The sequence below is a fragment of the Neomonachus schauinslandi genome, chromosome 4 (genome assembly GCF_002201575.2).
Source record: "Neomonachus schauinslandi chromosome 4, ASM220157v2, whole genome shotgun sequence".
Lineage (NCBI taxonomy): Eukaryota > Metazoa > Chordata > Mammalia > Carnivora > Phocidae > Neomonachus > Neomonachus schauinslandi.
Genome location: NC_058406.1, coordinates 154,224,023 through 154,248,527, shown reverse-complemented (window position 1 = coordinate 154,248,527; position 24,505 = coordinate 154,224,023). Strand labels below are relative to the sequence as shown.

The following is a 24,505-nucleotide window of genomic DNA, read 5'->3' as shown; positions in this document are numbered from 1 at the left end:
AAAGATCATCTACATTGAAAATCCAGGAAAAACCAACTATAAAATTATTAGAGTGACTAGGATACGTTAATAAAGTCACTGCTTCTCCCTCTCCCTCTGCTTGTGTTCCCTCTCTTGCTGTGTCTCTGTCAGATAAATAAAATCTTTAAAACAAACAAACTTCTGGCTTATTAGTCATGGAGCCACTGATCTGAAAAATTCTACCACTTCCTGGGTCAGGACCACTAAGAATAAGCACAGAATACTCCACAATCTCTTACACAGAGAAAATTTTATTACTGGAGAGATCACACAATGTTTTTGTATACAAAGTTCAAAATGTGGAAAAGTTAATATTTACATTTTCCATACAGTACATGATAATCTTTCTCTTATGCCTAATAGAATGCTAAATAGAGGAAAAAACCAAAACCATCAGAAAACATTGTTCAAGGTATAACACTTAGTTGGAAATAAAATTAAGAAAATTCTTTAATATTTTAAAGTACGTTATATAAAATACATTTTATCAAGACACATTTTTTTCCCATTTGATTGGCACTAATGCTAACACATTTTTTTAACACTTTTAAATGTTCAGCAAAATCCTATTTAAGTACAGAAATGAATTCTACATAATGTCTGACAAAGATACTGTACAAACTTTAGAATTCTAAATGTTAAAAAGCAAAAGTTAAAAGTATAAGCAACTATAAATGGTCATAAAAATACAATCTTGAGTGGTCATAAAACGTTTTTTTTAAAAAGGAAATCAATTGCCCTTGGCTTAATTTCTAAAGAGTAAATTTCATCTAATCCTTCAGGACATACTATTTAAAAATGTAGAAGGATCAGCGAGCAGCATAATACAATCAACACTGGACATCAAGCACCTTATTTTAGTGGCATAACAGATGTACGAAATTCCTAAAACAATAAGACTTTATAAAATTCACACAGGGAAGATGATAAAGTGGAATAAGTGGATTCCATTACAACACCTTCTGGTGTGTCAAATATTTTTTATACTATAAAAGAATACTATTTTTCAATTTTCTTAGAAACTCAGTGTCAAGGCTACCAAAGTAGTGCTAAAATCTGAGAACATAACAAAAATAGTTGGATAGCTTTTCCAGGATTCCTAAAAAAAGTTCAAATACATATAAACTTATTTTCAAATATATAAAAAAGATACAAAGATAAGCTTTAAATACTTTAGCAAAGAAATATCTTGATTTTATACCATAAAAGTGAAATAGCATATAGTACATCTTAAAATACTTTTAACAAGAGTAGAATCTTCATAAATAGAAAAGGAAGATTCCTCTCACTGCCTCCTCCCACACAACTTAAAAAAATATTATTAACCAGCACATTTCTGCTTTCTGGGTACATGGTCATCGTTAACCTCTGTGCAAAATGAATCCTTTTATTCTCGGAATCTACTGTTTCCAGTGTAACAGCCCGCAATGTAGCTGTCGGTGCAAAAGAACAGAACAGGGATACTGATGAGACAGCGCGCTGTCCCCTCCAGTGTAACACGAATCCACTTCTCAGCGGCGGGCGAACCTGTCCCTCAGGTATCAGAGTGACTGCCGGGGCCCTGCTCTTTTCTGCCCCCAGAAGCCGAGTGAACGAGCAGTGACGTGGAGCCTCTCGGGCTGCCCGGCTCCGAGGAACCTGGGGCCTGCAAGCTGTAGCTCTGCCCTGGGCCGGCTTCGGTGACATCACTTTTTGCAGTCACCCTAGGTAAAAAGACGAAAGGTGACATACTACAGACCAAAGCACACACGTGAGGCCAAATGTCCTCACCCACTGCCATCCCCTTCTCATGAGTTTTACTCCCAAGCAGCATCCACCCTTATCAGAGCACATATCTATTTCAAAGGCACAAATCTACTTAGAATCCAGTCTGCAAAAGCGGTTATGGGAACACAAAGAAGGTGCATCTGGTTTAGTCTGGGAGGAGGGAAGTGAGACAACCTTGAGACCTAAAAGTACTTAGCTGTCGGCATTCTGGCTAATTCGATGTTTACCTGTGTTTGGATCACCTATGACCATTTGGGAAAATTCATTAAAGATAATGTCAATATCCTTTCATGTTCAGAAAATAAAAAACATTTTATAATCATCTTCATATGAAATGACAACTGCCTTTTAGTACTATGATACAGTGCTAATTACAACTTAATAGCCTGTATTTCAGAAGGATCTTAAACATTTACCCAAATATACATGCAACACTTAACAACTGCCATCGAAATGAACATCACTTTCCTACTTGAACAACATTCACGAAGGCTCTCTTCCAAGCTAAGAATCAAACTACCAAATAGCACATTTATAGGCTGAACCCAAACTTCTTAAAGCCAAACTTCCTTGGATGAAGTGTATGGACATGTCCTCTCCTAGAACATTTTCTTTCCAGATGTGCTATGCTTTAATAAAAAACGGATAATGCAGTATTCAAAGTAGTCCCGATTTAAGGTAACAAAATCCAAGCTCACCTTCCTTCACTCCGTGTACTTTCAGACACGCTGATCTTATCGTTCCCATTGCCTGCCCGGCCTTTCCTGTCGGCCTGTTCCCCACAGAGTTTGGAGCTGGATGCTGCTGGGGAGGCCGGCTCCCCACAGTCCTCTTCTCTGGATCTGGGGGTGCTCGCTCCATCTGCTCTCACCTCTCTCACGGACGTCTCTGGGGAGGTTGGTATTTCTGTCGAAGCTTCTTGTCCTAAGTAATCGTGGTTAGTGATTGCCACCGAGGACGTGCCGTGATTTCCTGTGGTGCCTGTGCTGGTTCCCATGGATTTGGAAATGACCTTCAGCTTGTGCGAACTGGGTTTGCAGTGCTTCTTTTTGTGTTTAACTTTGGAATTGTGCTTTAAGAAGAACTCACATGACTCCTGTAGAACTCTGCGGCTTTCACTGATTGGACTGCAAGAGAAACCAAGGACAGGGCTTACTCGGTAAATGTTAAGTGCTATCCAGAAGCCAAAAAGCACACCACATCTCTTATGCCAAAAATCCTGAGTCAACCCAGTCAAAAATTCTAAATGATCTATAGTTATGAAATCTGGGATTATAGATATCACGAGCTATAAGTAGATGGTCATGAAGTGAAGTCTTTTTTGCATCACTGTTAGTTGCCTTTGTCAGCATAAGTAGATTGGTAAGAAATGAAAGAAGCTAAACCAAAGGATGAGGACAAGGAAACTCAAAGCAGCACAGAGTAGGGCACAATCTGTGTATCACACGTAAATACATCAAATATAAAAGTAAACTAGAAGAGAAAGGAGATAGAATGGTTGTTGTTAAATTTGTTTGCTTTCTTTTTTTTTTTTTTTTTAAAGATTTTTTATTTATTTTTCAACAGAGAGAGAGAGACAGTGAGAGAGGGAACACAAGCAGGGGGAGGGGGAGAGGGAAAAGCAGGCCTCCCGCGGAGCAGGCAGCCCGATGCGGGGCTCGATCCCAGGACCCTGGGATCATGACCTGAGCCGAAGGCAGACGCTTAACGACTGAGCCACCCAGGCGCCCCAAATTTGTTTGCTTTCTAACATTAAAGTTTGCAAGTTATACTTAAGTGTGAGTATATAAATACAGGATAGTTATGTAATAATAGTGCAAAATAATTCAAGTCCAGTTAAATGCAATTCTTCAATCAGGCTCCCTGCTCAGCTCCCTCTCCCCCTGCTTGTGTGCTCTCTCTGTCAAATAAAGAAAATCTTTAAAAAAAAAAAAAATGCAATTCTTCAGACTTCAAAAACTTAGAAAAGATCTATAGTTCTGAAGTTTTTACCCCAAAAAGTTTATTAATCAAACCAATGGGGAATAGTTTAAAAACCTATACTACACTGTTGATTGTATAGAGCGTACAATGTACATAAATAACCAAAATGAACTATTTACTTGTAAATCTACTATATTGTTACAAAATACTGCGTAAGTTTAAAATTTTACCATCTTAAGCAACGCAAATAAGTGGCTTTTTTTTTTTTTAAAGATTTTATTTATTTGACAGAGAGAGAGACAGTGAGAGAGGGAACACAAGCAGGGGGAGTGGGAGAGGGAGAAGCAGGCTTCCCATGAGCAGGGAGCCCGATGTGGGGCTCGATCCCAGGACCCTGGGATCATGACCTGAGCCGAAGGCAGACGCTTAATGACTGAGCCACCCAGGTGCCCCAATAAGTGACATTTTAAGCCAGCACTATGTGTAATAAAATTTAAAGGTAGTAAACAATGATCATACAATATATTTGAATCATACTCTATAGATTTCCTTACATATATGTGATCCCATTTAATCTTTTATCACTGATAATTAAAATTTAAAATGCTGCACCCAAAATAATGAATCCAGTGATAGCAGTGATAATATTAAATATAAGCTGTGTAAAGAAAATAAACACTTTACAAAACTTTCATTCATATTTCAATAGAATAGTATAGGTCAAAGACTATTTTAATGAATGCCAAACAAAATAAAGTATATTTCCCCAGGAAAAAGATTTCCAAATTTGACCTAACAGTTGACATACGAAAGTACAATAATGACTTGAATAGTTCCTTGGTTTTTGTTCTATTTAATTTAAAACAACATCAGATAATTCAATAGCTTCTTACTCTCTCTTACGATTTCGTTTAAAAAACCCAGCCCATTCCGTGCATGTCTTTTTGCTTCCAACCCAGAAGACGGCAGAGATGCCAACAATTAATGTCATCAGATATTTTATCATAAATAAAGCCAGTTCTGGTCGAGTTTCTGTTTTTGCCTACAAAGAAAAGTGAATAATAAAAATTTCAGTGATACATTTTCAGTGGAAAGAAGTCTATATAGTCAATGTAAAACTTGAACAAAAAGTATATATCTTCAGTCTGTTTTATTATAAAATGTTTGTCATAGCATAATATAATGACTAGTGCTGCATTAAGTATATTCTTCACTAAAGTTGTGAATGAAGAACTTATCTGTGTATCAAAATATATAGCTAGAAAAGGAAAACACTTAAATATATTTAGGAAGCACATCCTAAATTTTGGCCTGATTTCTCAGCATTTTTTCCCTGTAAGTGTAGCAGCCTCTTGTAATTGCCAAAATATCTGGCTTTAAGTATTCATCTACTTTGCTTCATGAGAATCTACCAAAAAATTACATTTAAATTCACTGGAACAACATACTATTTTAGAGTCTTTATGCATTGTTGTTTATGTTTTTAAAAAATGTGGTTGGTCAGAGTGAAATAAGTATTAATACAATACAGTAAAATAAGTTCTGTTTTTATAAGCATATATATGAAACAAAAATTATGATACGATCACATTCAATATACCCAAGTAAGTTTTCCCCCCACTAACTGAAGAATTAAAAACAACTCCCAATTCAGCAGAAATTGACAGACCTGTTCTTCTGTTTCTGTTCCTCATTATTATTTATCTGCCTTTGCAACCAAATTTAACTTTAGGAAGCATTTTAACTGTTGTAACCAAAGCCTAAACTTGAGGAAAGAACTCTTGAGGCACTGACCCCAGTTTCTTCTTCTTTTTTTTTTGTTAATTAAAGATTATTTATTTATTTATTTATTTATTTGACAGAGAGAGACACAGCGAGAGAGGGAACACAAGCAGGGGGAGTGGGAGAGGGAGAAGCAGGCTTCCCCCCGGAGCAGGGAGCCCGATGTGGGGCTCGATTCCAGGACCCTGGGATCATGACCTGAGCCAAGGGCAGATGCTTTAACGACTGAGCCACCCAGGTGCCCCGACCCCGGTTTCTTCTGATGCCCAAGGAATCATTCCCTCTGTCTACTGGATTTTCTTATGGGAAATCTAAGGTCATGTTCATGACTAGTTCAAGTGTGCTTCCAGGGAACATCCTCTATGTTCAAGTTAAATAGTGAACTAATACAGGGGTCCCTGGGTGGCTCAGTCGGTTAAGCGTCTGCCTTCAGCTCAGGTGATGATCTCAGGGCTTTGGGATCGAGCCCCATGTCTCGGGCTCCCTGCTCAGCGGGGAGTCTGCTTCTCCCTCTCCCTCTGCCCATCCCCACTGGCTTGTGCACTCTCTCTCCCTCTCTCAAATAAATAAATAAATAAAATCTTTAAAAAAGATAGCAAACTAATACAAATGCTCTTTACCTGATAAGGACATGGGATGTGGTACTGACGACAGTGGTCGGAGACCCAGGTTATCTCCCAGGTGACCCTGTTCACTTGCTCATAGACGTAACATCCTAGAAGGGTCACCAGGGGCACAAGATACAGGCCACTAAAGACCCCAATTCGAATCATAAATTTCTTTAGTTTCTCTTGGTTCCGGCCATCATGCTGGATAACTTGCCGAACGTGATTTAAGGAAATAATGCCAGCTAAAAGAAGAGACAGTCCGACAAACACACAAAGGCCAAGTGGCAGGAGCACAAAGTAGCGGGAAGCATCCAGGTCATAAAGGCCGACGAAGCAAACGCCACTAATGTTGTCTCCTTCAACTTTGTTCATAGCAAGAAGCATAACGGTCAGAAAACCCGGTATTCCCCACGCAACAGCATGAAACCATACCGCTTTTTGTTCAATGGCTTCACAACTCCATTTTCTTCCTGCCGCCAGGAACCACGTGATGGTAAGAATCACCCACCACACTGTGCCGGCCATTGTGAAAAAATACAAAAACATAAACAGAACAGTGCAAGCCTTATTCTGAGAGCCCAGAACGACGGTGTCCCCGAGTTCTAGCTTCTCATCTGCTTTGTTGCACGCTGTGCGGTCGCCTAACAAGAATCCGATAAAGTACATCAGGGACACGATGCTGTAGCAGACAGAGTAATATATAATTGGTCTCTCTGGGTATCTGAATCTTTTAACATCAATTAAGAAAGTGAGGAATGTGAAGAGAGTTGCACAAAGACAAAATATTGAAACTATCCCGATAAAACTTTTTGCAAACTCTAGCTCATCACTTTTAAAATACATGTTAGGGCATGGAGGTGCGCACTGGTCAATTCCCAGAAACTTATAGCCTTGTCCCCCGGAAGTCTTAAGGTGCCTTGGACACCAAAATCCAATGTCTCTTTGAACTTCCTCTGTTTTCTTCTGAGGACCAAGAAACTGTGTGTGTGGATCAAAAGTTACAGGAACGGTCTCATCACAGTATTGCAATCTGTAGAGATTATAAAAATTGAAGGTAACATTTTTACTGATTCACTATTTTAATGCTATGCTTTCCAACTATAAAGTATTACCTTATGCATTCATAACTGAAGGGAAGACACACAACCTGGATAGATTGTAGGTTAGAGCTTTGAAGTTAACCAAAAACTTGTAGTTGTTAGTGAGGCCCCAACACGCTAACATATATTTAATACGAGGCAAGTGAATATGAAAATTCCCTTACTCAGAAAATGATCAATTAATAATTTTTATTTTGTAAACTTTTTTTTAAGTAAGCTCTACACCCTAGGTGGGGCTTGAACTCAGAACCCCGACCGAGATCAAGAGTTGCATGCTCCACTGACTGAGCCAGCCAGGTGCCCCAATTAATTTTTAAATAATTTCTGCTTCCAAGACTAAATACTTAAGAAAGAATTTATCCTAAAAAAAAAGAAAGAAAGAATTTATCTTAATTAATAGTCTCCAGACAAAAAAGTGCTGGCTTATCTGTTTACAGCATTAGAAATATAAAACTTAGGGAAGTTCACTTGTTGTTTTTTTTTTTAAAGATTTTTTTTAATTTGACAGAGAGAGAGGTAGAGAGGGAACACAAGCAGGGGGAGTGGGAGAGGGAGAAGCAGGCTTCCCGCCGAGCAGGAAGCCCGATGCGGGGCTCGATCCCAGGACCCTGGGATCATGACCTGAGCCGAAGGCAGGCGCTTAACGACTGAACCACCCAGGCGCCCCGTTCACTTGTTTTTTAATGCCCACAAGCAAAGTAGCTCAACCATATGACTAAGGTTTTGACAGTTAAAATTGACTGAAATGAGACCCTTCCCCTTCCTGGATTGAGTTCAGGTGATCTCTACATTCTTAAAGGCAAGAAGATCACCAAGAGGTAGACTGGGACCAGCTTAATTCACATCACTATTCTGTTTCAGTTTGGCTGGGTTTTTCTAATTGAGGTATAACTGACATACACTATTATATGAGTTTTAGGTGTACAACATAGTGGTTCGACATTTATATACATTGAGAAATGGTCACCATAGTAAACCTAATCACCATCTGTCACAAAATTAATACGATGTTATTGGCTATATTCCCCAGGCTGTACATTATATCCCCATGACATACTTATTTTATAACTGGAAGTCTGTACTCCTTGCCTCCCTTATTTATGGGAGACCAGAGTGATATACACAGGTATATTTCTATTTTGTGAAAAACTTCATTACTCAGTTGAGTTCTACACACCAGCATTAATTTGGAGGATCTATATAGTTTAAAAATTAGTGGGAGTTTTGGGGCACCTGGGTGGCTCAGTCAGTTAAGCATCTGATTTTGGCTCAGGTCATGATCTTCGGGTCCTGGGATTGAGCCCCACATTGGGCTCCCTACTCATGTGGGAGTCTGCTTGTCCCTCTCCCTCTTCCTCTGTCCCTACCCCCACTTGTGCTCTCTCTCTTAAATAAATAAATAAAATCTTTTAAAAAAATAAAAATTAGTGGGAGTTTCTAACAAGAAAACATTTTATTTATTTATTTACTTGTTTATTTTTGTGTTTTTTTCAGATTTTATTTTTAAGTAATCTCTACACACCCAAAGTAGGACTCAAACTCATAACCCCAAGGTCAAGAGTCTCATGCTCCGGGGCGCCTGGGTGGCTCAGTCATTAAGCGTCTGCCTTTGGCTCAGGTCATGATCCCATGGCCCTGGGATCGAGCCCCGCATCGGGCTCCCTGCTCAGCGGGAAGCCTGCTTCTCCCTCTCCCACTCCCCCTGCTTGTGTTCCCTCTCTCGCTGTGTCTCTCTCTGTCAAATAAATAAATAAAATCTTAAAAAAAGAGTCTCATGCACCACTAGCTGAGCCAGCCAAGCACCCCAAGCAGAAAACGTTTAAAATATGCTTTAGATATAGGTAAGAGTAGCAAATATTAAAATGTATGCCCATAAAAAGAACACTATGTATCTACCAGCATTTTTAAAATGTAATATTATGTCAGTTTTGCTTTATATCTTTTAAAATAACTAATATAACAGTAGAGATCAGTTGGGACCCCTTTCTGGTCCTATTCTCTTTGCTCTCACCCCAGAAATACTCATTAGTACAAGTTCAGTTTTTATTCTCCTTACGCATTTAAAAAAATTTTTACTATGTGACTTTCTAACCATAATGTTATATATAATACTGTTTTATGAAGGTTTTGAATTTTATATAAATGACATCATACTATATATATTATCCTGTAGCATCCTTTTTTAACTTAACACTATAATTTTTAGATTTATCCATGTTTACAGAGGTGGATCAACTACATTAATTTTATCAACTGTATCATGGTATTCTGGTGTGTAAGTACATCACAGTTTACTAGTCATTCTTCTACACTGGAGTTTCACTTTTTCCCTTTTTAAAAAAAATTAGAAATACTGTGGCAATCAGTATTCTTAGCAGGATTCCTTATTTGTGTAAACGTTGCTATAGCAGGGGATTGTCTAGAGTGTAAGGTATGAGCATCCTCATCTTTACTATACATTATCAATTGTTCCTGGAAACAATTATCCACCAGAAGTATATGACTTCTACAAAGCTTCTATACTTTAGTCTATAAGTAAAGACACAAAAAGATAGACACAGCTTCCTTCCCAGCTTTATCATGTGAAGTCTCATTGTATCAGTAGAATATTTCAAATTACAATCCACCAATGTCTAGAGAATAGGAGACGAAAGTAATAAGCCAAGGTCAATGTGCAAAAAGGTCAGTGAATTGATAATAAGTTCATTTCCCCCCCGTTTGGGTCAAAGGCACCCTTACATCTTCTCAGAGAACTGTGTACTTCTCCCTGTTGCATCTAGCATGGTTATAATTTTACATTTATTATTATAATCATTTGATTACCATCTGTTCCTCCCACCCCACTGTACGTTCCCACCGCAAATCTGTTTTTGCTCACCACTGTGTCCAAAACACTGTCGCCACAGTGGCTGGCACATGTTAAGTGTGCAATAAACATGTGTTAAATAATGAAAGCCTGTCACGAACATTCTGGAAAACTACTATCAACATTAGAAGATCACTGGTAGCTTTCAGTTGAAAACATAATTTACCTGTCACATTCAAGTTCCTCAGGCCATCGCATACCAAAAGTGTCGATTAATTTTTTGCAATCAGAATATACTTTCTCACAAAAGTTACGACAAGGTGGAACCACGTTAATTTGTTCTGTGCAGGCTGGTACAAAAGCTTTGCAAAGGAAAGTTTCGATGTTTGGTGAACACTCCAAATTTGCAAGAGGAAGAAAAGGCTATCAAAAACAGCAAGATAAGGTCAGAAAACATTTTAATAACAAATGAATGGAACTTACTTACTATTTAAAGTATATACCTTTTCACTTACACTCCAAAAGAATATTTCACTCTCAATACAGTTAATTTCTTTCACTTTTATTAATTTATTTTTAAACTAATCTCTATGCCCAACATGGGGTTTGAACTCATGACCCTGAGATCAAGAGTCATAAGCTCTACTGACTGAGCCAGCCAGGTGCCCCGCATACAATCAAATTTAAAGGAGATAATTTCAGTTAGTCTGTTAGACTTATGAACCCTTCACACATAATGGAATATTATTATTTTATTCAATTATACATTTTTCAAGAAGACATGCTAAATCAAATCAAAAGCATGAGTTGATTGCTAGATAAAATAAATCATGCAAATATTCAGTTTAATAAAATGGAATACCCTAACACTGTACTGAGCATTCTAGAGAATGAAGGAATGTTTGGGGCAGAGGAACAGCATGAAAAAGGCATGAGGATCATTAGAACCTTGTCCATGCAGGGCAAGCTTAGTGTGGCTAGAATATAAGGTCAAAGAGGTGGTGCTAAGGGCAGAGCAGAGAGAGGTGAGATTGGAGAGGTATGCTGGGCCTGATCCTGAAGAACGGGAATGGCATGGTAAGTTGTCTGGATTTTAGAAATCAAGGAATAAAATACTATTGGAGAGTTTTAAAAGCAGGAAGCATCTCTAGAGTCTGATGGCTGAGTTGGAATGCTAGTCCCCCACTTACTGGCTGTGTAACTTTGTCAAGTTAACTTTTCTGTGCCTTAGTTTCTTCATCTGTAAAATGGCAATAATAATAGTACCTATTGCATAAGATTGTTATGAGTATGGAATTAATAAATGTAAAGCACTTCAAACAGTGTCTGGCATACTTCAAACAGTGTCTGGCATGTAGTAATAAGCACTCAATAAACATTATTGCAATGATTACACTTCAGAGAGGCAGATGGGTTCTGGATAAACCTGGCACATTAACCACATATGTTTACCCTCTTTTCCTCCTCATGCTTCCTTACTAAAATTATAATAAAGAAAAAAAAGGCACTAACCCATTAGTAAGTGAACAGAAGAGACTACATTAGCATATCTGACTTTTCCAATGACAAAAAAAAAAGAAAGCCCCAGCCTTTCCATGACGGAAAGCTATCAGAGGAGTGGAAAGTGACTTAATGGGACATGGGGTGGATTATGAAGTAGGAGTGGAGGGATTCAGATGACAATGAGCTGATGTGCTCTAAATAATCCAAGAGTCTCAGTTCTTTGAGGTACCAAGTAGCACAAAAGGCTACCCTCACCCCTACCCCAGCCCAGATAACTACTGCATTCCACCAGGGTTGTTTCCGGGAGAAATGGAGATGGAGATGTTCTGCACTTGAGGCATCAAGCACAGGGCAGGGATAATGCACAAAATGAAAAGAGGGGGACTGAGTAACAGTCTACTTATAGGAACATAAAGCCCTCATCTTCCTCCTCCTGTTCTGTTCAGGCACATACCTACCATCCCCATTCTTTGAAAAAACTCAACAGTCTTGAAGAGCTCTACACACTGACAATGAAAAAGCCAGCTGACCTTGAGCTCACCCTACTATGAAGCCCAGCAGTAACAAGCCCCGTTCTTGCACACGGAGCTTTTTAGTGCCCCACACAAATAAAAATGGGCAGCCAAGGATCATCAGACATTTGAAGAAAGCCTCCCACATCAAAGAGAGACCAAAGCAAGCAAGCAGATAATTGAATATTTGGAGGAAACAGAGACTATGCAGAGAACAGAAGAAAACAAATCACAGAACAAATAAAAACCTTAATATCTTAAATGAGAAGTTACTGCATTCATTTAAAAGGGATAGGATGCTATGAAAAATTAAAATAGTAAGATAGCTCAAATTAAAAAAAAAAACAAATCTCTACAGAAGGATTAAAAGATAAGGCTGAGGGAAGAGATGGACAATCGGAGAGAAAATCCTCCCAATCAGAGGATCAGTCCAAGTGTCCAACACATGACTAAAGGAGTTCCAAAAAGAACAGGGAGACTGGGGTATGGATGATAATCAAATACAGAATATAAGAACATTTTTCAGAACAGAAGGGTACTAGTTTACAAACTGAAAAAGCTGGTATCACATTGCAATCTTATTACTAAAACATTTCTGGGCTAAAACTTCAGTCAATTTTCTTTTCTTTTTTAAGATTTATTTATTTGAAAGAGAGAACGCGAGCAGGGGGAGAGGCAGAGGGAGAGAGAGAGCCTTAAGCAGACTCCATGCTGAGCACGGAGCCCGACGTGGGGCTCAATCTCATGACTCTGAGATCATGAGCTGAGCTGAAATCAAAAGTTGGATGCTTAACCAACTGTGCCACCCAGGTGCCCCCAGTCAATTTTATTTTACAGAGATCTCTCTCATATTCTCCTCTCTTCCAACCCCCTAATTCCAAACCCTATGCTACAGTGATTATCCCACCAGACAAACTTGTTCTATTATCTCCCACCACAAACAAAACAAAACAATAATATCTTTCCTTGACCCCACATCCCAATCCCCATCCAGCCATTATCCCATTTTTCTGTTCCCCTTTATAGAAAAACTCCTCAAAATAGTTGTCTTTACTTTCTTTCTCTAATTCTGCTCTTCCCATTCCCTCTTGAGCCTCCCTCCAATCATACTCATACTTCAGTGAAACTGCTTGTCAGAGCCACCAATAAACTCCACATTGTCAAATCCAATAGTCAATTCTAAGTCCTCATCCTACTAAACTCTTAACAACATTTTACACAGTGGATCCTGCCCTCCTCATGGAACGTTTTTTTCAACTGGCTTCTAGAATATGAATTCTCCTGGATTTCTACCTATCTCACTGCTGTTCTTTTTTTGATTCTCTGCCATTTCCCAATTCTAAATATTGGAGTGCTCGAGAGTTCCATCCTCAGATCGCTATCTTATCTATACTCACTCCCCAAGGGAACTCATCCAGAACCATGGTATTAAATACCAACTGTACATGAAGGATTCCCAAAGTTATCTCTGGCCCCATCTCTCCTGTGAACCCTCTACTTGATGACCACCTGGCTCCAAGGAGAATTCCAATAAGCTGTCAACATGCATCTCAAACCCAGTATGTCCAAAACACAACTCAGTCCCCTGCACCCTATCTCCCAAACAATCCCTCAGTCCTCCTCATCTCAGTTAGGTGGTGCCACCATTCACCAAGTTGCTCTGGCCCAGAATCCAAAGATTCATCCTCTACTTCTCTCTTTCTCTTACCCCATATCCAACCCAGCAGCAAATCCTGTTGGTTCTCCCTGTAGGATGTGTTTCAAATCTGACCATTTCTCACCGTTACTAAGTTACTACGTCTAAGCCACTAAATCTTTCACCTAGACTACTGAAAGAGCTTCCTAATGGTCTCACTACTTAACATGCTTGCAAATCTGACAGTCAATTTCCCTTCAGATCCACCCTCCAACCAGTGTGATTCTTTAAAATGTAAGTTTGTCCTTGTTCGAAAGACTCCATTACAATAAATTCCAGAGTCCTTATCAAGTCCTATGAGGCCTTAAATTTCCTGGCCCCTGGCTACAAATCCACTTTCCTACCACCCTCTTCCTCATTTCCTACCATGCTTTCTCTTATTCACTCCAGTGCCACCAAATTGGCCTTTTGCTTCTCATCATTCCATGTGTATTTCTGCTTCAGAGGCTTTGTATTTGCTGTTCCCTTAACCTAGAACACTCTTCCTCCACAGAGTCACATAGCTTATGTCCTCATTCATTTGGGTCTCTGCATAACTGTCACTTCAGAGAAGCATTCCCTACCCACCCTATGTAAAAAATTGTCCTTCCATTCTCTGTTCCATTATTCTGCTTTGTATTTCTTTATAGTCCTTACCACTATCTGACATTTCATTATATATTAGTTTATTTCTTAATTTCTGCCTTTACCACTAGAATGTAAATTCCATGAGGGAAAGGGATTTTGTCTATTTTTTTCACTGCTATATCCCTACTGCCTAGAACAACGTGTGTGTGTGTGTGTGTGTGTGTGTGTGTGTATAGAATGATTTTTTCTATAAATATTTGTCAAATAAATGAACAATCCAGAGCAATGAATGAACTAGGCACATCAATAAAAATTTCAGAGCATCAAGAGATCATAAATGCTTCCAAACAGAAAAAAACAGGTCACACACAAAGGAATTAAATTCTGAATATCTAATAATATCAGATACTAGAAGACAATGCAAAAATAACTCTAATATTCTGAAGGAATATTACTTTTAAGCTAGAATTCTATACCTAACCATTTAGGTGACAGTAAAATAATGACATTTTAAGCTCTGTAAGGAATAAAAAATATTAACTTACAAGTATCCCTTTTTAGGAAGCAACTAGAGGATGTAGTATTCATAAAACCAATTGAAGGAATATATGAATAAACAATGAAGGAAAATGACATGGGACTCAGGAATTAGTTGCCAACAATGGAGTATGGCAAGAGGAAGCCTTAGCATGACGGCTATGTATCTAGTCCAGAAAGCAATCAGGGCATATATAGGAGGACAGACAGCTGCAGGAGGACTGTCTCAAGGGAATGGGAATGCGGGACTGGAACTGAGAGATTGTATCATATTTTGAGCATCTGAAAAAATTGCTGTTAGATGTCTAAAAGTCTGTTGGGACATCAGGGAAAAAAAATTAGCTATAGGTACATAAAAAACAAAGCAAATAAGGGAAAATGCAGTTACTGTATTAACCAAGAGGGAAGGTATTAAAGAAAGACATGCAATCAAAGCATATTACTTGACTCAGTAATGTACAATATTTAATGTTCCTAGTAATGCTAGCACTGATTTTTTTTTAAGATTTTTATTTATTTATTGAGAGAGAGAGAGAGAATGATAGAGAGAGAGCATGAGTAGGGAAGAGGGTCAGAGGGAGAAGCAGACTCCCTGCTGAGCAAGGAGCCCGATGTGGGACTCGATCCCAGGTCTCCAGGATCATGACCTGAGCCGAAGGCAGTTGCTCAACCAACTGAACCACCCAGGCGCCCCCGTGTTTTAACCAAGAACTGTATTAGAACATTGGGAAGAGAAGTAAAAATAGTAGAGTGAGACAAATAAATTATCAACTACTGTAATAGGAAAGAATAAAGAGACTGCCTGAAGTTCTAAATGGAAGAATCAATAAGTAACAGACTAAGCATATTAGAACATGGCCTATGTATCAGGGGCGCCTGGATGGCTCAGTCGCTGGGCGTCTGCCTTCGGCTCAGGTCATGGTCCCAGGGTCCTGGGATCGAGCCCCGCATCGGGCTCCCTGCTCAGCGGGAAGCCTGCTTCTCCCTCTCCCACTCCCCCTGCTTGTGTTCCCTCTTTTGCTGTGTCTCTCTCTGTCAAATAAATAAATAAAATCTTTAAAAAAAAAAAAAAAAAAAGAACATGGCCTATGTATCAGAAGAGCCCTGGAAGAGTTCAAAGTGTCTGCCTTTGGGGAGGAGGATTGGGATGGGGATAGAGAAGAGTGGGCAGGAACTGCCATTTTTCTGTTAAAAGCCTTTAATACTGAGGGTTTTCTTCCAGCTTTATTTAGGTATAATTGGCATATGATAAATTGAACATGTATAAAGTGTAAACTTTGATGGGTTTTGAAACCATTACCACAACCAAGGAAATAAATAGATCCATCACCACGAAAAGTTTCCTCTTGCCTCTTTGTAATCCTTCCCTCCTATCTCCCCTCTCACTTCCTACCCCCACCCCAAGCCAATAACCTCCCCTGGCAACCACTGATATGCTTTCTGTCATTATAGAGTGGTGTTTTCTAGAGTTTTACAGAAATGGAATCATACAGCATATATTCTTTTTTGTCTGGCTTCTTTCACTTGGCATCATTATTTTGAGATTCATCCATATTGTTCCATACATCAACAATTCATTTTTTTAATTGCTAAGTAGTATTCCATTGTGTGGCTACACCATAATTTGTTTATCCATTCACCTGCTGATGGACAGTTTGAAGTGCCCATGGGACATGTGAGTGTGGATATCTACTAGCAGACAGTTAAATAAATAGAGCTCTGCAAGTGAGAGACTTTAGGTAAAGGACATAGATTTGGAAGCCATCACTATAAAAATGGTAATTGAATTATGTGAATGAAATTGCCCAAAGAGAACATATAGAGTAAGAGATGAAAATTCTGATTCAAGAGGAATGCACTGAACTTACATATTAACATCCTCTTCCTCTCCAAATGCCACTGAAATGGGAAAAAAAGTCTAAGGATAAAAAAGAAAATCTATAGCTCTACAAAAAACTAGGAAAAGATCTTATCAATGAACTATAAACACTGAGACATTTCTGAAAGATAAAAAGGAATGGAGGTGGACCATCTGGTAAGATGAGAGATTATATCAAATTTTGAGCATCTGAAAAAATTGCTGTTAGATGTCTAAAAGTCTGTTGGGACATCAGGGAAAAAAATTAGCTATAGGTACATAAAAAACAAAGCAAATAAGGGAAAATGCAGTTACTGTATTAACCAAGAGGGAAGGTATTAAAGAAAGACATGCAATCAAAGCATATTACTTGACTCAGTAATGTACAATATTTAATGTTCCTAGTAATGCTAGCACTGATTTTTTTTTTTAAGATTTTTATTTATTTATTGAGAGAGAGAGAGAGAATGATAGAGAGAGAGCATGAGTAGGGAAGAGGGTCAGAGGGAGAAGCAGACTCCCTCTGGGAGGACCCTAAGCTCACCTTGGCCCACAGATACAACTAGATAACACTCACATCAGTGTAAAAAACCCAGAAAACCACCCAAAGACTGGCGGAACCAACTCCACAACTAAAGGTAGAGAAGAGGCCACACTGAAGAGGGTAGGAAGGGTGGAGATGTGATCAGAGCTAAATGAACCCTGGCAGTCCTTAGAAAAGAGGGAACCATGGACACGGAGAGGGGAGAGCAAGACTATCACATAGGGGAGCCTGCATGGGGAAAATGAAGTGCCATAACATTTGGCTTTCAAAACTATAGGGGCTGAATTTTGTGAGTTCTCACAGTCAGTGGAACTTAAAGCCTCGGATTTTAAAAATCAGCAGGCTGGTTTCTGGGAGAGCCAGCTGAGTCCCCAACCTTAAAGAGACAGCACTACAAACAACCCATGGGGATACAGCCTAGACACAGCAGTCTGGGGCATACAGGAGGGTTATTTACTAATTTCAGAGTGTGTCCCCAGGGGTTAGAGATCCCTGGGAGACTCCCCCAGGAACAAAGGAGCTGGCAGGCACCATTTCCCTTCCCCACCCCCAGCACAAACACATGGCCACCTTTGGGAACTAGCCCAGAGCTGACATTCATTACCTAACTTGCTTATACCACCACCTGCCCTGTTAAGGGATCTGCCCCCCCTCAGCCAAGCTTGCCTCAGTCCCAGCCTGAGGGTCTCCTCCCCAGAATACTGGTGCACCTTGCCAACACCTTGTCTCCCAACCCCTGTGCTTTGTGAAGCCTCAATCCTCCAGTGGTGGTGGGTCCCACTACAGACCAGCATGCCTTGTTAAAACTGCAGGCCCCATACCAGCGGCTGCACTGGCCACACCCTGCACTGACAGCTCCCTCTGCCAACACAAACCTTGTAGACACTGTGGGCCCTGCCTCCTCCAACAGCTCTTGGTTGGAGCCTATTCCAACTGGAGCCACAAGCCAGGCAGTATGCAAGGAGCCATGACAGGGGTCACAGCACCACTCCAAAGTGACTCCTGCCCTTGGGTGAGGGAAAATAACCACACACCCCAGTCGGACAGTCCCAGCAGTGGGCTGGGGGCAGACAGTTGGTCTGATTGCAGGCCCACCAACCAATAAAAGCTTCTCAAGGGACAACACAGGGAAAGCACCCTTCAGTTTGGTGCTATAGCAACTCAGGCAAATGCCTGGTCTGACGAAACTCAAGCCCAAGGTGGCCCCAGACTGGCCCACTAACAACACAGGGATGAAACACTGCCCACAACAGGCAAAGAGAGCCATTGCAGAAGACTGGACTAAAGGCAAAAGTGGCCAACACACAGCAGTAGGGCACATGCAATACACATAGGACATACCCCTAAAGCACCAGATTCTGGGGAACAGGGGACACTGCACCACAGGGCTCTACAGGATCTCTTATTCATAAGGCCATTACTTTCAAGAGCAGGAGATGTAGCTGACTTTCCTAACACACAGAAACAGACACAGAAGAGTTAGACAAAATGAGGAGACAGAGGAATATGTACCAAATAAAGAACAGGACAAAACCATAACAAGAGACCTCAGGAAAACAGAGATAAGTAATGTGTCTGACAGAGAAGTTAAAGTAATGATCATAACGATACTCACTGGACTTGAGTAAAGAGTGGAGGACATTAGTGAGACTCTTAAAAAAAAGAGATAAAAAGAGCTAATTAAAGATGAAGAACACAATAAATGAAATTAAAAATACACTAGAGGGAGGGGTGCCTGAGTGGCTCAGTCGGTTAAGTGTCCAACTTGATTTCAGCTCAGGCCTCCATCTTGGGGTTGTGAAGTTCAAGTCACACACTGGGCTTCTGGCTGGGCATGGAGCCTGCTTAAAAAAATACACTAGATGGAATAGATAGCAAGCTAGGGGAAGCAAAAAAATGAATTAGCAACCTGGAGGACAGAGTAATGGAAAGTAATCAAGTTTGGCAGGTGAGAGAAAAAAAAATTATGCAAAATGAGAACAGACTTAGGAAACTCAGCAACTTTATCAAGCATAACATTCTCATTACAGGAATCCCAGAAGAAGAAGAGAGGGGAATGGGGGCAGAAAATTTATTTGAATAAATAACAGCTGAAAACTTCCCTAATCTGCAGAAGGAAATAGATAACCAGATCCAGGAGGCACAGAAATCCTCCAACAAGATCAACCCTAGGAAGCCAAACCAACACACATAGTAATTAAAATGGCAAAAAGTAGTAATAGAGAGAAAATTTTAAAAGCAATCAAGAGAAAAGAAGACAGTTACATACAGGGGGAAGCCCCATAAGGCTATCAGCAGACTTTTCAGCAGAAACTTTGCAGGCAGAAGAAAGTGGCATGATATATTCAAAGTGCTGAAAGGAAAAAAAAATCTGCAGCCAAGAATAATCTATCCAGCAAGGTTATCATTCAGAATAGAAGGAGAGAGAGAGAGTTTCCCAGACAACAAAGGTTAAGGGAGTTCATGACTACTATAGCAAGCCAGCAAGAAATGGTAAAGGGGACTCTTCTGTGTGGAAAGGAAAGACCATAAGTAAGAGTAAGAAAAGTAGGAAGCATAAAAGCAGTAAAATTTAAGTATATCTGTAAAAATCGGGCAAGCGACTCACAAATTAAAAGAATATAAAGTATGACTCCATATATGTAAAACACAGCAGGGGGAGAGTAAAGAAGTTTCAAACTTGGGCAACCATCAACTTAATGTAAACTGATATATACAGAAGATGTTATATACAAACCTGATGGTAACCACAATCAAAAAACAGTAATAGATATAAAAAAAATAAAGAAAAGGAATCCAAGTATATCACTAAAGAAAGCCAGCAAACCATGAGAGACGAGAGCAAGAGAAGAAAGGAACAGAGAAGAACTATAAAAATAACCACACAACAAGTAACAAAATAGCAATACATACATATCTATCATTAATTACTCTGAATATAAATGGACAAAACACTCCAGTCAAAAGACATAGGGTGATGGAATGGATAAAAAAACAAGACCCGTCTATATGCTACCTACAAGAGACTTATTTCTGACCTAAAGACACAAGCAGATTGAAAGTGAAGGGATGGAAAAGCATTTATCATGCAAATAGATGTGAAAAGAAAGCTGTGGCATAACATACTTATATTGGACAAAATAGACTTTAAAACAAAGACTGTAACAAGAGACAAAGAAGGACACTATATTATCATAAAGGGGACAATCCAACAAGAAGATATAACAATTGTAAATATTTATGCACCCAACATGGGAGCACTCAAATACATAAAACAGTTAATAACAAACATAAAGGAACTACTGATAGTAATACAATAACAGTAGGAGACTTTAACACCCCACTTACATCAATGGACAGATCACCCAAACAGAAAATCAACAAGGAAACAGTGACTTTGAATGACACAGATATATTCAGAACATTCCTTCCTAAGACAGCAGAATATATATTCTTTTCAAGTGCATATGAAACATTCTCCAGAACAGATCACATATCAGGCCACAAAACAAGTCTCAACCAATTCAAAAAGATCAAAGTCATACAAAGCATCTTTTCTGACCACAATGCTATGAAACTAGAAATCAACCACAAGAAAAAATCTGGAAAGAACACATATATATTGAGGTTAAATAACAAGTTACTAAAAATAAATGGATCAACCAAGAAATCAAAGAAGAAATAAAAAATTACATGGACAGAAATGAAAATGAGAACACAATGGTCTAAAATCTTTGAGATGCAGCAAAACTGGTTCTAAGAGGGAAGTTTATAGCAATACAGGTCTACCCGAAGAAGCAAGAAAAACCTCAAATAAACAACCTAACCTTACACCTAAAAGAACTAGAAAAAGAATAACAAACAAAACCCAAAGCCAACAGAAGAAAGAAAATAATAAAAATTAGAGCAGATATAGATGACATAGAAACTAAAAAAAACAATAGAACAGATCAATGAAACCAGGAGCTGGTTCTTTGAAAAGATCAACAACAAACAAAAAGAGAGAGAGAGAGAGAGATGACTCAAATAACCAAATCAGAAATGAAAGAGAAGAAATAACAACCAACACCATAGAAATACAAAGGACTGTAAGAGAATATGAAAAATTATATGTCAACAAATTGGATAACCTAGAAGAAATGGATAAATTCCTAGAAACATATAGCCTCGCAATACTGAATCAGGAAAAAATAGAAAATTTGAACAGACCAATTACCAGCAATGAAATTGAATGGGTAATTTAAAAACTCCCAACAAACAAAAGTCCAGGACCAGACAGCTTCACAGGTGAATTCTAACAACATTTAAAGAAGAGTTAATACCTATTCTTCTCAAACTTTTCTAAAAATATAGAAGAGGAAGGAAAACTTCCATATTCATTCTATGAGGCCAGCATCCCTGATACCAAAACCAGATAAAGACAGAACACAAAAAGGAGAACTACAGGCCAATATTTTTAATGAACATAGACACAAAAATCCTCAACAAAATATTAGTGAATCGAATCCAACAATACATTAAAAAGATCATTCACCACAATCAAGTGGGATTTATTCCTGGATGCAAGGGTGGTTCAATATTCACAAATCAATCAACAAGATGCATCACATCAATAAGAGAAACGATAAAAACCATACGATCATTTCAATAGATGCAGAAAAAAGCATTTGACAAAATACAACATCCACTCACGATAAAAGTCTTCAACAAAGTAGGTTTAGAGGGAACATACAATAATATAAAAAAGGTCTTATATCAAAAACTCACAGCCAACATCATACTCAATGGGGAAAAACTGAGAACTTTTCCCCTAAGGTCAGGAACAAGACAAGGATGTCCACTCTCTGCACTTTTATTCAACATAGTACTGGAAATCCTAGCCACAGCACTCAGACAACAAAAAGAAATGAAAGGCATTCAAACTGGTAAGGAAGAAGTAAAATTTTCACTATTTGCAGATGACATGACTTTATATATAGGATAGGAAACCCTAAACACTCCACCAAAAAACTACTAGAACTGATAAATGAATTCAGCAAGGTCGCAGGATACAAAATCAGTGTAGGGAAATTCATTGTGTTTCTACACAATAATAATGATGCAGTAGAAAGAGAAATTAAGAAAAGAATCCCATTTAAAATTTCACCAAAAATAATAAAATACCTTGGAATAAACTTAACCAAAGAGATGAAAGACCTGTACTCTGAAACCTGTAAAGCACTGATGAAAGAAACTGAAGATGACACAAACAAATGGAAAGATATTCCACGTTTGTGGATTGGAAGAACAAATGTTGTTAAAATGTCTATACTACCCAAAGCAATATACACATTTAATGCAATCCCTATGAAACAGCATTTTTCACACTCCTAAAAAAAACAACTCTAAAATTTGTATGGAACCACAGAAGACCCTGAATAGCCAAAGCAATCTTGAAAAAGAAAAACAAAACTGGAGGTATCACAATTCCAGACTTCAAGCTATATTACAAAGCTGTAGTAATCAAAACAGTATGGTACTGGCACAAAAATAGACACAAAGATCAATGGAACAGAAAAGTTCAGAATTAAACCCATAATTATATGGTCAATTAATCTTTAACAAAGGAGGCAAGAATACACAATGGGGAAAAGACAGTCTCTTTAACAAATGTGTTAGCAAAACTGAACAGCTACATGCAAAAGAATGAAACTGAATAACTTCTTTACACCAAACACAAAAATAAAGTCAAAATGAATGAAAGAACTAAATGTGAGACCTGAAACCATAAAAATCCTAGAAGGGAGCACAGGCAGTAATTTCTCTGACATCAGCCATAACAACATCTTTCTAGATATGTCTCCTGAGGCAAAAGAAATAAAGGCAAAGATAAACTACTGGGACTACATCAAAATAAAAAGCTTCTACACAGCAAAGGAAATAATCAACAAAACTAAAAGATAACCTACTGAGTGGGAGAATATGTTTACAAATGATGTATCCAATAAAGGGTTAGTATCCAAAATATATAAAAGAACTGATACAACTCAACACCAGAAAACCAAATAATCCAAGTAAGAAATGGGCAGAAGACATGAACAGACATTTCTCCAAAGAAGACATACAGATGGCCAACAGACCCATGAAAAGATGCTCAACATCACTCATCATCAGGGAAACGCAAATCAAAACCACAACGAGGTATCAACTCATACCTGTCAGAATGGCTAAAATTAAAAACTCAAGAAAGAACAAGTGTTGGTGGAGATGTGGAGAAAATGGAACCTTCTTGCACCGTAGATGGGAATGCAAACTGGTGCCGTCATGGTGGAAGACAGTATGGATGTTCCTCAAAAAATAAAAAACGGAACTACACTATGATCCAGTAATTGCACTACTGGGTATTTACCCACAGAATACAAAAACACTAATTTGAAGGGATATATGCACCCCTTTGTTTACTGCAGCATTATTTACAATAGCCAAATTATGGAAACAGCCTAAGTGTCCATCGATAGATGAATGGATAAAGAAGATGTGGTAGATATATAATGGAATATTATTCAGCCATAAAAATAAATGCAATCTTGCCATTTCCAACAACATGGATGGAGCTAGAGAGTATAATGCTAAATGAAACAAGCCAGTCAGTGAAAGACAAATACCATATGATTTTACTCATAAATGGAATTTAAGAAACAAAACAAAGGAACAACAACAAAAAAAGACAATCCCGCCCCCCTAAAAACAAACTCTTAACTACAGAGAACAAATAGATGTTTATTAGAAGGGAGGTGGGTTGGGGATGGGTGAGACAGGTAATGAGGATTAAAGAGTGCACTTATCTTGATGAGCACTGAGTAATATACTGAATTGCTGAATCACTACATTGTACACCTGAAACCAATATAACACTACAGGGTAACTACACTGGAATTAAAATTTAAAAGATAAAATAAAAATGTGACATGATGCTGAGCAACTGAAAGAATGTAGGAAATGAAAGAAAAAAGAATGAGGACTTCTACTTTTTAGGAGTGTGACCAACTAAATATCTCCTACCAAAAAACATTTAGATTCTGGAAAAATTGCAACAGATATACTTTAAAACGCATTGCTGAGCACTGTATACACCTAATAAAATAGCATAAAATGTATAAAGTAAAAAGCAATGAAACTACAAGGAGAAATGGAGAATTCCATGATCTTCATGAGAAATTTCAATGCATATTTCCCAGTAAATGAAAGGACAAACATAGAAAAAATAAGTAAATATGAGATGTGATTACAACACTACAGTTA

General features: G+C 38.5%; 1 protein-coding gene across 3 annotated transcripts in view; it reads right to left on the bottom strand.

The window, feature by feature from the left end:
* Nucleotides 1-258: 258 nt before the first annotated feature.
* Nucleotides 259-24,505, bottom strand: part of FZD6 (frizzled class receptor 6) — a 38,556-nt gene continuing 14,309 nt past the window's right edge. The window contains exons 3-7 of one of the 3 annotated variants that reach the window (XM_021688290.1): nt 10,234-10,430; nt 6,114-7,131; nt 4,605-4,753; nt 2,487-2,915; nt 259-1,724 (exon numbers count right to left, since the gene is read on the bottom strand). In XM_021688290.1, coding sequence (XP_021543965.1) covers nt 1,556-1,724; nt 2,487-2,915; nt 4,605-4,753; nt 6,114-7,131; nt 10,234-10,430 — 1,962 coding nt within the window. In that variant the 3' untranslated portion in view covers nt 259-1,555. The remainder of the gene's footprint in view (nt 1,725-2,486; nt 2,916-4,604; nt 4,754-6,113; nt 7,132-10,233; nt 10,431-24,505) is intronic. The other 2 variants (XM_021688292.1, XM_021688291.1) reach the window with 2 other exon arrangements.